The sequence below is a fragment of the Orycteropus afer genome, unplaced genomic scaffold (genome assembly GCF_000298275.1).
Source record: "Orycteropus afer afer isolate SDZICR_OR568_19922 unplaced genomic scaffold, OryAfe1.0 scaffold00002, whole genome shotgun sequence".
NCBI classification, from domain to species: domain Eukaryota; kingdom Metazoa; phylum Chordata; class Mammalia; order Tubulidentata; family Orycteropodidae; genus Orycteropus; species Orycteropus afer.
Genome location: NW_006921589.1, coordinates 11,531,911 through 11,549,761, shown reverse-complemented (window position 1 = coordinate 11,549,761; position 17,851 = coordinate 11,531,911). Strand labels below are relative to the sequence as shown.

The 17,851-nt window shown below is 38.4% G+C and overlaps 1 protein-coding gene across 1 annotated transcript in view; it reads right to left on the bottom strand.

Annotated features, from left to right (window-relative positions):
• Positions 1-214: 214 nt before the first annotated feature.
• The window catches only part of USP37 (ubiquitin specific peptidase 37), a 79,262-nt gene continuing 61,625 nt past the window's right edge, over positions 215-17,851 (bottom strand). The window contains exons 18-23 of the mRNA XM_007959549.1: positions 16,258-16,424; positions 13,676-13,736; positions 8,009-8,124; positions 5,334-5,403; positions 1,159-1,297; positions 215-302 (exon numbers count right to left, since the gene is read on the bottom strand). Coding sequence (XP_007957740.1) covers positions 215-302; positions 1,159-1,297; positions 5,334-5,403; positions 8,009-8,124; positions 13,676-13,736; positions 16,258-16,424 — 641 coding nt within the window. The remainder of the gene's footprint in view (positions 303-1,158; positions 1,298-5,333; positions 5,404-8,008; positions 8,125-13,675; positions 13,737-16,257; positions 16,425-17,851) is intronic.

Sequence of the window (17,851 nt, the reverse complement as noted above, 5' to 3'; positions counted from 1 at the left end):
TAATCACCTACAGATATGGGACCAAGGGTTCTATAAAACAGTCAGCATGGAGCATTCAGCATAATTACAATTTTTGTCTTTTGTTTTGGCCCTGAGCTGTGTGTTGCTCCCACATCAAGTAGAGTTCCAAATTCTCTTCGGGCAGAGGGAGAGTGAAGTAGGCAGCAGTAAAAGAGAATACGCAGTGCATACTGCCAACCCAGGAGTTTATTCCTCACGAAGCCTGACGAGTGGTCTTCCCTGCTTCCATGTTAAGTGCCTGAGAGTTCTTTTCTGTTTCCAGCAGCTCATCAAAGATCTCCCTTAAAATAAAACAGGAAAATTAGGTGACCAAAACAAAAAAGACTGGAGAAAGAACAAAAGAAAATGGATACTATTTAAGCCAGTACAATTCCATCTGGTTCCTTCTTCTTGTTAGTTGCTGTTACGTCAGTCCAACTAACTCACTGTGACCCCACGCAACATGGGGTGAGACACTGCCTGATCCTGTACCATTTTATGGTTGGCTGTAGAGTGGACTGTTGTGATCCACAGGGCCTCACTGGCTGATTTTCAGTAGACTGCCAGGCTCCTCTTCCTGCTCTTACACTGAAGGTGCTGCTGAAATCTGTTCAGCATTGTGGCAACATGCAAGCCTCCATCAACAGCAGGAGGTGGCTGCACATGAAGTGCACTGGCCAGAAAGTGAACCTGGGTTTCCCATGCAGAAGGTGGGAATTCTACCCCTGAACTATCTCATTTGGTGCCTATATTTCATTAAATAAGCAGCTCGTTCATTCAACCCCCTGGGTTCTGACTTTTGTGAACAGTAGAGGAGACTGGAATTTAATAAAAATTCTATGTAGTTCCCATCCATATGGAACAAATAAATCATCTAGCTGATTCAACAGGAAGACCAAGTTTCTAACAGTAGGACAGCTCTTATCATAAAAACAGTCCAAGTCCCATACCTAGACGCTGCTGTATGATGAGTAATTAATGCTGAGTGAGGAGACAAAATATTCTGGACATATAAGGAAATATCAAGAGACAAGCCCAAAGCAAAAATAACAAAAATGAAAAACTGCCAACCAATCAAGCAATGGGAACATTTTATCCTCCAAGCAAGGGTTTGGGTAATTTTTAGCCTGTGGCTTTGGATCTGGTGAAATTTCTTACTTGTGCATATAAAAGAAGATGTAACCACTTCGATCACGATCACTCTGCACGGAAGCTTCTTGGATTTTAGATACCTCTAGGTCATTATAAGTAAACCACGCCTGCTTCTTAATGTCATACACATCACTTATGTAATGACCTGAAAGAAATAAAATCTTAAAATTCAGGGTTTTTTTTTTTAAATGTACTGAATTTTTTTTCAGGTACAGGAAATTTCAGAAAGAGGAACAGCTACCCTGTCTCCCGTCCCCACACCAATACTTCTGAAAACCATTCAAAAAAACATGTACAAAGAATTAAGGGAGGAAAATACTATACTGGGACAATTATTTTGATAAATATATTTTGCTTAGGGGAATTTAGGTTTTTTAAATTTTTTTAAATGCATTTTATTGAAATATAATTTATGTACAGTGAAATACACAAAACTAAAGTGACATGGGTCAATGCATTTTTTTTTTTTTTTGAAGTGCTTCCTCCCCTCCTCTCCCACCCCTGGCAACCAACAAGGAAAGTTTCCCCTCCATACATAAACTTTTCCTTGACCCTCCACAACAACGAACTAACACTATATTTGTCCTTCTGTGATTGACTTATTTCACTCAGCACAATGTCCTCCAAGTTCATCCATATTATGCGGTATTTTGTATTTTGCAGACTTTATTCTTTTTTTTTTTTAATTGTGATTTGGGTGAAAATTTACAGAGCAAATTCAGTTTCCATAAAGCAGTTCACATACACTTGTCTCATGACACTGACCACAATTCACCACAATCCAACAGCTTCCCTCCCACTTCCTCCCGACAGTCACCTCTTCTCTGTGTTCATCCCTCCACGCACCCCTGCTGCCTGAGCTGTCTCCCTGTGCATAAACAGCCCTTTTTTCTCCCATGACTGTTCTCTACAAGGAGTGTATTTACCTCAGGTAAATGTTCAACTCCTATGCCTGTCTTTTGCTTGGCTGGAAACCACAGGTGTGGGTTCAATTCTAGACCTAAGGGTAGCTAGAGGCCATAGTTTCAGTGGTTCCACCAGGCTCTATCAGACCAGCAAACCTGGTCCCCCTTTTGCTTTTGAGCTTTGTTCCACATTGTTCTCCCTCTCTATCCAGGGTCTCCTACACAGATCCCCCTCCGAGTGGTTGACATTGGTAGCCGGGCACCATCTAGTTCTTCTGGTCTCATAGTTGTATAGGCTGTGGATCACATGGTGTACCAGTCGCTAGGACTAACTGTTTCCATGAATCTTTGGTTTTCTTCATTCTTCTTTGCTCTGGACGAGGAGAGACCCATCGTTGCCTCTAGATGGCTCCTTGCAAGCTTTTAAGATCCCAGTTGCTACTCGCCAAAGTAGGATGTGGAACAATGTTTTGCGTAGTATGTTATGCCAATTGAACTTGTTGTCTCCTTTGACTATGGTCCCAAGCCCACAGGTTCAACTACTTAGCCTCTCTGGGTAGCTGACTGTGACCAAGAAGTGACTACAACCTTGTCCCTTGTCAGCTCTACTATACACCTGGGAATTCTTACAGATCATACAAATACCCTTATAGACATGGTCTTGGGTACACTCCCTGCTGCATAGACATACCTAATAGTTCAGCCTGTCTACCCATCTATCCACCCATATACCCATGTTTGCCTTCACTGACAATGCAGTACTGTATGTGCAAAAGGGTTCATCTTTGCTGTCTGTACCTCCCATGTACCTCCCTCTTCTACATTATTCTTTAGTGCTGCATAGCATTCCATTCTGTGTATGCACCATACTTTGGTCATCCACTCTTCCACTGATGGGCATGTAGGTTGTGTCCATCTTTTTGCTATTGTAAACAGTCCTGCGATGAACATGGGTGTGCATACACTGCTCCTGTCCTGGCTCTCACCTCTCTAGGATATATACCTAGTAATGGGATTGCTGGGTCAGATGGTATCTCCAACTTCAGCTAAGGAATCGCCATACTGCTTCCCATAGTGGTTGTACTACTTCACAGTTCCACCAGCAGTGTGGAATTTCTCCACATCCCCGCCAGCATTTGTTATTTTCTATCTCACTGAATCTCGCCATCAGTGCTGGGGTGAGACAGTATCTCACTGTTGTTGTTTTGATTTGCATCTCTCTGATGGCCGATGATTGTGGGCATCTCTTCAAGTATTAGCTGGCCACCTGAATATCCTCCTTGGTGAAGTGTTATTCATGTCTTCTGCCCATTTTTCAATTGGATTATTAATTCTTTTGCTGTTGAGGCACTTGAGTTTTCTATAAATCTTAAAGATAAGTCCCTTGTCAAATATATAATTATTGTCAAATAAGAATTTGTTGCTGTCATCTTTGTTATGTGCTTTTTCGTGGTGTCGATTTCTTTGTTCCATATAATTTTCTGTGCTGAGCTTGTTTTGTTTATGAATTGTGTTATCACTTCCTTCATTGCTGTTGTTTTAGTAATTGCTAAGTCTCTGTGCTGGTCCTCTTTTTTATTCTGATGTGAAGGTTTATCATTTTTCTTTGAGGTTACCCTGTGATTTATAGTTTTCTTCCCAAGTTTAGGACAGTCTGTTCTATCTTGCAGTTGTCTTGACTTCCCTACCATTTAGAAGTGCTGTGACTACATAGTTTTTTCCCTCTTTTTGGTTTTAGTTGTCCTCATTTGGCAATTGATGTCTCTGGTTCCCTGTTTACAATCTTGTAGGCTTATTTACTTTGGATAATTCCACAGATGGGTTGGTTTCTGGGTTATATCATCATGTGTGTTGTTGTTGACTGTTGTTCTCTGTCCAAAGGGCTCCCTTTAGCATCTCTTGTAAGGCTGGTCTGGTTGTAACAAATTCCCTTAATTTCTGCTTATCTGGAAATGTCCTAATTTCACCATCATATTTGAGGGACAATTTTGTGGGGCACATAACTCTTGGTTGGAAATTTTCTTCCTTCACAGTTATATACTACCCCATTGTCTTCTCGTCTGCATGGTTTCTGCCAAGAAATCCGATCTTAGTCTTATTGGTTGCTCCTTGTAGATAACTTTTGGTTTTTCCTGTGCTACTTTCAGGATTCTTTCTTTGTCTTTGGTTTTGGTGAGTTTGATGATGATGTTTTGGTGCTTTTCTTTTGGGGTCTATCCTATTTGGGGTTCATTGGACTTCCTGAATGGATATATTGTTATCTTTCATCATCCCAGGAAAATTCTCTCCCAACAAATCTTTGACAATTTTTTCTGTGGTTTTATTTGTCTCTTCTTGTTCTAGAGTTCTGATTACATGTAGATTATTCCTTTTGATGGTATCCCACATGAACCTCAGGCTTTCTTCATTTTGTTTTGATCTTTTTCTGATTTATCCCTTTCCAAAGAAGTGTTCAGGTATTTGCCTTCAATTTCCCTAATTCTGTCTTCCATTGATTCAATTCTGCTTCTTTGCCCATTCAATGTCTTATCTATTTCTGAAAATTTAGTATTAATCTTCTGGACTTCTATGTATAGATTTTGTATCATTTCTAATTTTTCATTTATTTTGTCATTTTGTTCTTGTATTGTCTTTCAAAATTGTTGGAGGGTTTTCTCTGTGTTTTCCTCAGTTTTGTCAGTTGTTTTCCTTGATCTGCCTCTCAATTCGTTGAAGATACCTAAATACAATTATTTTGAATTCCTTATCAGGGAGTTCCAATGCTGCGTCTTCCTGTGCGATATGTTTTAGGTCTGTATCCTGGTCCCTTGTTTCTCCTGCTTTATCTTGCTTCTTTGTGTGGACTGTGATGCTCTGTTGTCTCCAAGGCATTGTGATGTTTTTGTGTGTTTATATTTAATTGGTGATTGTATGTTTGCACTAGTTGATAGCACTTATACACTCACCACCTGTCTCCTTCCTGTTGTCAGCCTCTCGTATGTCCCTTGCCGTCCTTGGCAAACAGAACCTATTCTTAGGCCTCTGGAATCTGACTGAGAATGCTATCACTTTAAAATCCAAAATAGCTGCCTGGGATTTAGGTTTTTTATGAATAGAAAATCAAAAGAGTTATACCCATTAACATAATTCACATTTAATGTGATCAAAGATAGGATTTCCACGTTTTCCTTGAGGCATTCAACTCCTGAAAAGCTAAACACAGAGCTACCGGTTAAGGGGACAAACGCTGGCTTGTCAGGCCATTCATAAAATGCTGAAATCATGATGTCCATTTACCTGAAGAAGAAGTGCTACCAATGTGACTGACAACACTGATGAGCCGATAGGAATGAGGAAGATTTCCCGTCTGGAAAACAGAAGTGGACATAACTGTTAACTCTCCATTTGAATAAGAGCAAAACACTAAATTTAAGTTCAATATCAAAACTGACATGTCCTAAGCTCAGTGTGTGGTATAGTCAGACTCAATAAAAATCCAGTGGATGTACCATTCATACCCTCTGACCAAAGAATTTAACCCTCAACTAAGAATTTGTCCTAATTTATGTATATGAGTATATACATAATGGGTGGATAGATGGGTCAATAGGCTGAAATACTAGGTATGTATATGAAGTGGAGAGTACACCCAAGAACATGTACAGGGTTGAAAGACAGTGGTCCAATAACTTTATGTGTATGATCTGAATTCCCAGGTGTATAATGGGCTGACAAGGGGCAAGGCTGTAGCCACTGCTTGGTTATAGCCAGCTACCCAGAGGGACTGAGTAGTTGAACCTGTGGGCTTGGGACCATAGTCGCAGAGGACATCAAGTGCAATTGGCATAATATACTACACAAAACATTGTTCCACCTCCTACTGTGGCGAGTAGCAACTGAGATCTTAAAAGCTTGAAAGCTGCCGTCTAGATGCTACGATGGGTCTCTCCTCGTCCAGAGCCAAGAAGAATGAAGAAAAACAAATATTCATGGAAACAATTAGTCCTAGCGACTGGTACACCATCCGACCTACAGCTTATACTAGTGAGACCAGAAGAACTAGATGGTGCTCGGCTACTACTGTCAACCACTTGGAAGAGGGTCTTTGTAGGAGATCCTAGATAGACAGGGAGAACCGTGTGGAACAAAACTCAAAATCATTTTGGGGGAAAAAAAAGCGGGGAACAGGTTTGCTGGCCTGATGGAGCCTGGTGGAACCACTGAGACTATGGCCCCTAGCTGCCCTTCAGGTCTGGAACTGAACGCACACCTGTGGCTTCCAGCCCAACAACAGACAGGCGTATGAGTTGAACATTTACCTGAGGTAGATACACTCCTGGGAGAGAACAAGCATGAGAGAAAGAAGGGCTGCTTATACAAAGGGAGACAGCTTAGGAGTGCATGGAGGGATGGACACAGGGAAGAGGTAACTATCAGGAGGAAGTGGGAGGGGAGATGTTGCATTATGGTAAATTGTTGTCAATGTCATGAGACAAAGTGTATGTGAACTGCTATATGGAAAGTGTATTTGCTCTGTAAATTTTCACCCAAATCACAATAAAAAGAGAAAGAAAAGAAAAAAAAAAAAGTATATACATAAAATCATTCACTGTTGCATTACCTATAATAATGAAAACTTGGAACTAACACTATACCTAACAGCTGACTGGTTAGTAGCATATCAACTCAATACCGCATTACGTAATTTTTTAAGAAAAATCATGTGGGTCAGCAACATGTTAACTTTTTTTTTTTTAAAGTCACATGAAGGCAAATAATTATAAAAATTATAATTGAAAGACTATAGTTATATATAAACCAAGGAATGCTGGTGGCACAATGGTTAAGTGCTCAGCTGGTAACCAAAAAGCTTGGTGGTTCAAACCCACCCAGTGGCTCTACAGAAGAAAGACCTAGGGATCTGCTTCTGCACAGATTACAGGTTAGGAAATCCGATGGGGCACATGGGGTCCCTGTGAGTCAAAACAGACTTGACCACAACTAACAAAAACATATGTAAACCAGAAACCATTAAACTGTTCATAAACTTTGTTTCATTAATTCTAAAATATGTAAAACACTGTAATCACACCATGTTCCTCATTCTTTATTACACTGAATACTAGAAACAACTTAAATGTCAATGTTAATGAAAAAAATTAAGTAACTGTTATGCTCATTTAAAGGAATATAATAGTTATTAAAAATAAAATGGTTATAAATAATTTGTCTTAAACAAGTAGAATAAAAACTGTACTTATACTATGACTTTTAAGCATACACAGGGGTAGGGAAGACAAAAGAATGTATCAAAATGCTAACAGGAGTTGTGTTAGACTAGTTAGAATTAATATTGCAGAAATTTTGGAAAACAAAAAGAAAAGCAATTATCTAAAGTCAAAATAAAATATGATTCCAATGAACCTTGGTTAACATCTTAAATTCAATAGCTTTCACTAAGCAACAACCAACTGGGGTTGGTATCTGACTATAAAGGTAATAGAAAGTGGAACCAAAGTATGGCTATGAGTGTCACATTATACTCAGCTCTATCGGGTACATAAAGTGGTCAGGTGTGTGTGATTATTTTCAAAATCTTGTGTGTAATACATAAAATACATAAAATCAGAGCAAAGGGCAAGAGATAACGAAGACCATTTGATAGCTGCCAAAGGAGTAGAAATCAATGTCAATGGAGGAAGAACAGCTCAGGAAAGGAGTGTGAGAAAGGATGCACAACTCAAAGAAGGTAATCAATGTCACTGAAATACAGAAATTTGAATGGTGGATGTTTTTGCTGTGTATATTCTCAACAACAACAAAAATTGCATTTTAAAAAAAGTAGAGAAAAGCAAGGAGGGGATGCAGAAAATGGGCCAGCCACAGAAGCTGATTAGGGGTTGGTGAAGAGAATGAGCAGCAGCAGGAGTACCGACTCTCTGACCAATTCTGTTCAGGGAATGAACCATCACCTCGGCGTTTCTCTTCAGTTCCTCAGCTTCAGCTTCTGTGTATTCCATATCTAAAACATCCTCATTTCCAGAGTCCTCATCAGAACCCAGAGAATCCAGAAAGGAGTTGTTAAACTCTGAAGAACAAAAAGACAAAATGTTAGAAAAATTCTTGGACTATACATAAAGAAATGTGATTAGGAAGGGAAAATTAGCTGGAGGTAATTTTATCATCCTAAGAAAGTATAAAACATATTATTATTAAAGGCTTCTGATCCATCCAGCCCACTCGGGAATAACATCTCAGGAATCTACTATCTATGAAAGAAATGCCCCCTTTTCTTATAAATTTATTTATAAGAGGATCTAACCCTTGCAAGAAAGGAATAACACTAAAAAAGAAAATGACAACCCAATATCACCAACTTCTAAATTATATAAACTGTATATTAGATTTGAATACTTGCAGTGGCTGGTGGGTTTGAACCACCAGACTTCTGGTTAGCAGTCAAATGCCTTAGGCACTACGCCACCAGATAACTCCCACTAGCAAACAGAATTATCCTGACAAAATAGAGCCCATAAAAATGTCAATATCCTTTCATTTTCTTCAATCTTAAATCAATGTAGCTAAAGTTATAATAATGTGCTTCCACTGGAACAACTCATCTTTATTAATGGCTGTAAAGAATTCCAGGAGCATGTGTACATAAATTTGCTTTAAAATATAAAGAAATCTCTAAGCGCTAGAAGTTGACAGGACTGCCTTCTTTTGTGTCTTGAAAGTTTTCCGCCTTTAATAGGGTGCAGCCTTACCACTTTTCTATCGCTATTAGTGGGAAATATGAGTTTTACATTTCATATAGGTTTCTGCCTTACACAGGTTCTGGCTTTTGCAAGTTTAATTCCACTAAAATCACAGTATAAACTCCAACAAACTCACTGCCATTGAGTCGATTTGACTCATAGTGACCACTCCTGGGGCTTCCAAGGCAGTATGTCTACAGAAGTAGATTGCCCAACCTTCCTCCCAAGGAGGGGCTGGGTTTGAACCTCCAGCCTTCTGGTTAGCAGTTAAATGCCTTAGGCACTACGCGACCAGAGCTCACAGTATAGGGTTTTTAAAAGACATGAACATGTATGAATGGGAATAAGAAAAGAGATTATAGTTACCAAATTTTTGGAAGCTGGTAAGAGGGAGAGTGACTGATTAAGCAGACCCAAGAAATAGCATGCCAGTAATGGAAAGTTCTGAGAACCAATCCAATTTATATCACAGAATTTTTAAAAGACTCAAGACTTGGAAGTACCAGATAGTTCTGAAGTGGGCAAGTAGGGGATGGTGGGGTAAAACAAGGATCGGGGTAAAAGCTGTTTTGAGAAACAGACTCCTAGATTCGCTAGCCCCCTCAACTTCATGCTGCTGAGGAATGACAGAAGTGTGGAGCTCTACTGTCTGGAGAGAATAAAATGAGTCTCTGGCCTGGGGAATGTCAGGCACAGGTGAGGTCATGAGCACCATCACTGAAAATGGGAGAAAGTGATAGTATCAAGTCATGAGTATAAGGACTCCCACCCTCTAGCCCTACTCCTATATCTGGCTTCCAGAACCCCGAAGGCCACATGTTTTCTCTTCAGGCAAGAGTTTAGAAAACTCTTCTTTAGGAATCTGATGAGCCCAAAAGAAAGGGCTAAGAGTACTAACATCTCAAAAAAAATCCCACCTTGTAAACTTCAAAAGTTGACAAATTTTATCTATCCATGTGCTCAACATTTCCAATCATCTTTTTAGTCCTCCATTCTTAATCATGTGCTGACAGCCAAAGATTACCAGATATCTGAGGAAAAGTCTCTAACAAGGACTATAAGGAATACAAGAACCATAATAAACATAAAAGGATATGGTATGAAGGAAATAACTTTTTTTTTTTTTTTTTTTCCAGGAAGAAGAAAACTCCAAACAAGTAAGCACACATTCTACACTTAATAACTTTGGAGAATTAATATTGCTCCCATGAAAGAAAAAAACAATCTTATAAAAATGAACTTTCAACAAACAAAATTGTTCTTCAAAATTAGAAACATGATAGCAGAAATAAAAACTCAACAGAAAGTTAGGAGATGGAAATAAGGTTGGAGAAACCTCCCAGAGAACAAATTAAAATGACAAAAAGAAAACTGGCAAGAAGAAATCAGAAAATCAAAATGGCCAGACCAAGAGGTCTGGATAACAGGAGTTTCAAAAAAGAAAACAGAGGGGGAAAAAAAGAACAAGTAAAATAATACAACAAAATTTTCTAGAATTAAAGGACACAAGTATCTAGAGACACAAGTTATAAGGTTTCCAGAAAATTTAAGTCGCATCCCTCTTTTTCAAGAAGCTACTGGAGAATGTTCTCCACCGGAACATGAGTAGATCAAGAATAAGGGAGAATGATACAGGAAATGGGAAATTCAAACAAAGGAGAGAATCAAAGGGAATCCCCAGGAGAATGGTGAAGGGAGGTCTCTGGATATCTGTGCATAGATGTGGAGGTCAATCAGTCTAGATTGGAGCAATATGACTCAACAGATAGTCATCACTGCCACCACTGTACCATCTTTTAAGCCAGAGAAGATTACCTGAGAAGCCTAGCTTAGTTTATTTGTAACTTTGTCTAAACCATGTGCCAATGAAATTTCTGCTTTCTCCTCCATGCCATATTGTCTACATCAGCCTAGAACCCTCATTTTGTACCACTATTCTGTTTTGATGTATTTCTGAGAGCCAGAGAAAGACCCTTTGTGAAATTTTATTATTTGATCCATATATCAATTCTGTCAAATGCTAACACAGTAGTGAACCTCATGTATCTAAATACTTACTCATAACCTTGCCCACTGACTTACCCAGAGTGATTCATGTGGAAACTGAAGCTTTATTATCTTCTCTGAATATTTAATAGTGACAGTATAGCTCTTTCATTATAAAATAGATTATCCCTGTTATTTAGTTTTTCAAAATTAAAAAATACATTGTTTAGGAACATGGACATAGTTGGTAAAATTATAAAGAAAAGTAAGCTCATGGTTAATACAAACATAAGAATAATGGTTTCCTCTGGAATTATTACTAGAGATTAGAATACGAAAGATGGAAAAAAGAGAAGAATCACTGGTAGTTGGAAAATATGGCCGTGGTGATAGAAATGACACTGGAGACCGTATAATAAGAGTTTTGCAAGACCAACCATTTATTCATCGCAAATATCTTTTTCTACAATAAAAACAGTGACTATACATGTGGATCTCACCACATGGAATATCAGAAATCAGATTGACTGTATCTGTGGAAAGAGGCAATGGAGAAGCTCACCATCTTCAGCCAAAACAAGGCCAGGAGCTGACTGCAGAACAGACCACCAATTTCAAACTGAAGTTCAAACTGAAGCTGAAGACAATTATAACAAGTCCACGAGAGCCAAAATATGACTCTGATTATGTCCCACCTGAGTTTAGAGATCATCTGAAGAACAGATTGGACACACTGAACACAAATGACTAAAAATCAGACGAATTGTGGGATGACATCAAGAACATCATACATGAAGAAAGCAAAAGCAAAGGGTCATTAAAAGACAGGAAAGGAAGGAAAGATCAAAACGGATGTTAGAAGAGACTCTGAAACTTGCTCTTGAATGGAGTGTAGCTAAAGCAAATATAAGAAATGACAAGATAAAAGAGCTGAACAGAAGATTTCAAAGAGCAGCTTGAGAAGACAAAGTCAATTATTTTAATGAAATATGCAAAGACCTGGAGTTAGAAAACCAAAAGGGAAGAACATGCTCGGCAATTCTCAAGCTGAAAGCACTGAAGGAAAAATTCAAATCTGGAGTCGCAATACTGGTTTTAAGGGCAAAATATGGAATGATGTAGGAAACATCCAAAGATGGAAGGAATACACAGCCATTGTACAAAAAAGAACTGGTCGATGTTTATCTATTCCAGGAGGTGGCGTATGATCAAGAACCAATGGTATTGAAGGAAGAAGTTGAAGCTGCACAGAAGGAACTGGTAAAAAACAAGGCTCCAGGAATTGACAGAATATACCACTTGAGATATTTCACTAAGCAAATGCTGTGCTAGAGGCATTTACTCATCTATGTCAAGAAACCTGGAAGACAGCTACCTGGTCAACTGACTGGAAGAGATCCATAGTTGCACCCATTCCAAAGAAAGGTGATCCCACAGAAAGTGGAAATTACAGAACAGTATCATTAGTGTCACATGCAAGTAAAATTTTGCTCAGGATAATTAAAAAACGGTTGCAGCAGTATATTGATAGGGAACTTCCAGAAATTCAAGCTGGATTCAGAAGAGGATGTGGAACAAGGGGTATCATTACTGATAGCAGATAGATCATTGCTGAAAGCAATGAATACAGAAAAAATGTTTACTTGTGTTTTACTGACTATGCAAAAGCATTCGACTGTGTGGATCATAGCAAATTATGGATAACATTGAGAAGAATGAGAATTCCAGAACACTTAACTGTGCTAACGAGGAATCTGTATACTGACCAGGACATTTGAACAAAACAAGGGGATACTGCATGGTTCAAAATCAGGAAAAGTGTGCATCAGGTTTGTATCCTTTCACCATACTTATGCTGAGCAAATAATCTGAGAATTTGGACTATACAAAGAACGAGGTATCAGGATTGGAGGAAGATTCATTAACAACCTAAAATACACAGATGACACAACCTTGCTTGTTGAAAGTAAGGATGACTTAAAAGCACCTACTGATGGGGATTAAAGATTACAGTCTGCAGTATGGAACACATCTGAACATAAAGAAAATAAAAATCTTCACAATTGGATCAATAAGCAGCATAACAACAAATGGAAAAAAGATTGAAGTTGTCAAAAGATCATATTACTTGGTTCTACAATCAACACACATGGACACAGTAGTCAAGAAATCAGATGTCATATTGCACGGGGCAAATCTGCTGCAAAAGACCTCTTTAAAATGCTGAAGAGCAAAGATGTCTCTTTGAAGGCTAAGGTATGCCTGACCCAAGCCATGGTATTTTCAATTGCCTCATACGCATGTGAGAGCTGGACAATGAATAAGGAAGACCAAAGAAGAGCTGATGCTTTTGAGTTGTGTTGTTGGCAAAGAATACTGAAAGTACCATGGATCACCAAAAGAACTAACAAATCTGTCCTGGATGAAGTGCAGCTGGAGTGCATGCTGGAAGCAAGAATGGCCACATTTCATCTCACCTACTTTGGTCATGTTGTCAGAAGGGACCACTCCCTGGAGAAGGATATCCTGCTTGGTAAAGTGCAGGGTCAGCAAAAAAGGGGAAGACCCTCAACGACATAGGTTGACAAAATGGCTGCAATCATGGGCTCAGGTATCGTGAGGATGGTGCACAACTGGACAGTGTTTCGTTCTGTTGTACTTAGGGTCTCCGTGAGTCAGTGTTGACTTGACAGTACCTAACAGTGACAACAACCACTGGTAGGGAGGGGAAAGGAGTGGTACATAGGTAACTTCTCAAGTTCTCTTTCTTTACCTGGAGCTGTTCAAATTTGTTACTATTATTAAAAATAATGGGCACATACACATTTTATATGCTCTCTTCTGCATGTGATATGTTTCACCCTTTAAAAAGTGTAATTAAAATAATCTCTGTACCTTGAAGACTTAACTCTGTAGCTCTTTTGATGTCATCATCTTCCTTTTGTTCCCAAGCCTCCTAAAGGGACAAGGATAAAAACTAAGGTATTTAAAGAAATTACTGATTGAATTTACTTAATGAGAATAAAACCAGCTTCTCTGAAGTGTTTGCTAATGCTTTCAGAACCTTAATGATCTTTGGAATATGGCCCTTTGAGGGACATGGGGAAGTTCTTCACTTTTTGCAACACTGTCTTATTAAATGCTATCTCCTCTGGTCAATGGCATTTGGCTTGCTAACTGAAAGTAATTCAGTATGACATGATGTAATTCTTTTTCTCCTAATATGTGTAAAATGCCCGGCACATAGGAGATTCTTAGCAAACTGCTCCCTTTCCTTTCCCCTGACTCACAGCATTTGTTGATTTTCAAGCAATAAATACTCAAACCATGGTTGATTTCAAGCCACCAATGTAATGATACTGAAGGCTTGTAAGAAGTATGCTCAATTGGCTCTCTATTCCAATGACCTTAAGTCTATGAAATTAAGACAAAGAGTATTTCCTCAAGATATTTATTCACAGGTTTCTATTTTTTCTCGCCAAATAAACCAAGATATGTGATGCTTGGTTACATACTTACTCAATTAATACTGTTAATGGTTAGTTTTCTGATAAATCTGAAGTTCTTCTAAAGAAACAGTAGTACCTCCAATATCTACTAAAAATGTCTTATGTCAACTAGATGACTATTTTAATGATAAAAATAGGGAAATGTTTGCTGACTATTAAAAAAAAAAATTCCTTCCTCATCTTCAGAGAAAAGACAATTTACAAATGATGCATGAATGAAGAAATATAATTTAAGTAGAATTATTTTTTTCTTTTCTAAATTCTGGACTTGTTAAAATGACAAAACTACGTTAAGAAACTATGAAAAAGCTAGTCTGCATTATAGTCCTAGGAACAATAATATTGTATTCAAGAAAGTAACAAAAATATTATCTAAGAAGAAATAAGATTGCTTCAAGTTACCCAAGTATATAAAGTCTACTCTGAAACTAGAAAGTGAAAGACTCCATTTTTAGTTATTTGACAGAATGATGTAGAGACTAAATTAAGAAATTTCATCTTATAAACCTATTCTCACACCTGAGGAAAATAGGGTAATTTTAAATGGATTAGCAAGACAAAAAATAGTATTATAAAAAAGAGTAGTGTTAAACTACCTCCCTTTGTACACCAGAAGGAATAACTTCTAACAAATCAGACCTTGGTCTTTTATAGTAAAAGTAACTTCTCTGAAACAAATGATTACTATATGTAATTCTCTGCAAAACAGCTTGACATACATATATCTTATATACACATTTTGATGACAAGACAGCTAGGGCAGTACCCTTTCTAAATAAATAAACACAGAATAGCTGGTTCTGAAATGCTTTTAGAGTAGCAGTTTTCAACCTTGGTTGTACATGAGAATCACCAGGAAAGCTTTTAAAAATGAGGGATTAGGGAAAAATAAAAAAGAAATTAAAACACCCAGACCAAATCCTAGATCAATGACATCAGAATTTCTGAGGGGCAGAAGCCAGGCAACAGAATTTTTCAAAGTTCTCCAGATAATTTTAATGTGCAGTCAAGATTGAGAACCACTGTTGTGAGAAATTAGATTCCATAATCTAATTATTTGAAAACACTAATACTACACAATCATTCTAGGGAGTCTTGGCAAATTTTTATTACAATTTGAACTTGGATTCCACAGGATCAGATAATCATGAAAACATCACCTATCAGTCATATCTCAGGTGACTGCAACAGTGCAAATAAATCAACCAGCTTTGACAAATATAAAATAAAGAGCTAAAAACTGAAGAACAGATTAGCACATAGTGAAAAGAGCAGATAAATGTTTTCCTATAACTAAAATCTGAACATTAAAACTTAGACAAAATTCTGAGAATTTTATGTATAAATTCACAGCAAAACATTTATACTGTGAGAAAATGACCAAAACAAATACCCTGCCTTAAAGTAATAGTAACAACAAAGTCAGGATGATACACTGGATGTTTTTACAGCTTGCAAAAATGCAGTTGAGCTGGGGATGAGTTCTAATATCCCGTATCTTGCTTTAGCATGCAATGAACTACAGTAATGGAAGATACCCCAACAACATACTTCATTGCATTTGGATTTTCAAAACAAAACCACTATTAATTGTTTCTGCTTTAAATTCAAGGCAAAGCCCCCCAAAAATTTGTTTTTTCCTATTGTGGATCAAGGGAGCTCTGGTAGCATAGTGCCTAAGGCACTTGACTGCTAACCAGAAAGCTGGCAGTTCAAACCCACCAGGCACTCCTCAGAAGGAAGGGTGGGCAATCTACTTCCATAGTGATAATGCCTTGGAAACCCAAGGAGGGATCGCTATGAGTCAGGTCCGACTCGACAGCATATAACAACAACAACATTGTGGATCAATGAGTTACTGTGTGTAAATCACTTGGAACAATATGTGAGATATGTCGTAAGTACATGTTGTTATTATATTATTTCTTGGGAAAAGAAAGGTATGGTGAAAGAAACAGCATAACTTACTTGTTCCTGGAGGCTCTGAGCCAATGCCTGCTGAAGCTCTTGCTCTTCCCGTTCACGCTCCATATCATACTGTTGAAGCCAATCAACCTCTCCCTGAGATCCTTCTGGAGTTTTGTTTTCTTTATTCTCATCGCAGTCTTTAGTTATCTCAGTAAAACTGGCAGGATCTGAGGAAGCAGAACATAAGATCAGTATTCAGGATGCTCTACAAACTGCAATGTCTGGGCTAGGGTGACATCTACTGCTCAGACAGTAATCTACTCCACCCTCATGTGTAACTCGGCTGAGACAGAGCACAATGTCATGCTACTCCATCTATGTAATTTTAGCACTACTGACATTTGCTGTGTTGTGAGGGACTGTCCTGTGCCTTGTAGGATACTGAGCAGCATCCCTGACCTCTACTCACTAGATTCTTGGAAAAACAGCCTTTTTGAGAGCCAAAGGGGCAGCTCTGAAAGTTATGACCCTCTCAGCCTCGCTGGCTTCAGGTTACTGGACCAGGAATAGATACATGACTCAACCAATCAGATTATCTCTTCAGCAATTGTGGAATTGAGACATATAAAGGTAACTGATGGTGAGTGCATCAAGTGGAAGAAAGATTTGGCGAGCTAAGGTTGCCATTTTAGGGCTGAAACATATTAAAAAAGTACTAAGAGTATTGTTGTTGTTAATCAATAATTTCTAGCACGTAGGGTAACAACACAGCCCTCAAGCAATCCTAGAGTTACACTAGCACTTACTTCATGTGACAGAAAACAGATCAAAGAGGTTTACTTTGAAATGCTAAATAAAATCAATACACATTTATCTTCAGGACAAAATTATCGGATAGGTACATAAAGTACTTAAAATCTATCACAACAAATGTGACTATGAAATAATCCATTTTTAAGGAACTTGTACAATGGATTAACAGGGGTTCACATGTTAAAACTAAATGTATTTTTATACCAAATATATTGACTGTCTCTTCCTCCACCCCAATTGAAAACTGCTTCGTTTCCTGTATTTTATATTTCAGCAAATGGGATCACTGTCCACATGCTGATGTTGTTGTTGTTAGGTGCTGTCAAGTCAGCTCCAACTCACAGTGACCTTATGTATAAGAGAACAAAACACTGCCTGGTCCTGTGCCAGCCCCACAATCCTTGCTATACCTGAGCCCACTGTGCAGCCACTGTGTCAGTCTATCTTATTGAGGGCCTTCCCCTTTTTCGTTGACCCTCCACTTCACCAAGCATGATATCCTTCTCCAGGGACTGAACCTTTCTGATAACATGACCAAAGCAGGTCAAAGGAAGTCTAGCCATTCTCACGTTCAAGAAATATCCCAGCAGTACTTCTTCCAAGGACAGATTTGTTAGTTCTTTTGGCAGTCCATGGTACTTTCAGTATTCTTTGCCAACATCATAATTCAAAAGCATCAACTCTTCTTCAGTCTTCCTTATTCACTGTCCAGCTCTCACATGCGTATGAAGTGACTGAGAATACACCATGGCTTGGGTTAGGCGCACCTTAGTCTTCAAAGAGACAACTTTGTTCTCAGCACTTTAAAAAGGTCTTTTGCAGCAGATTTGCCCAGTGCAAT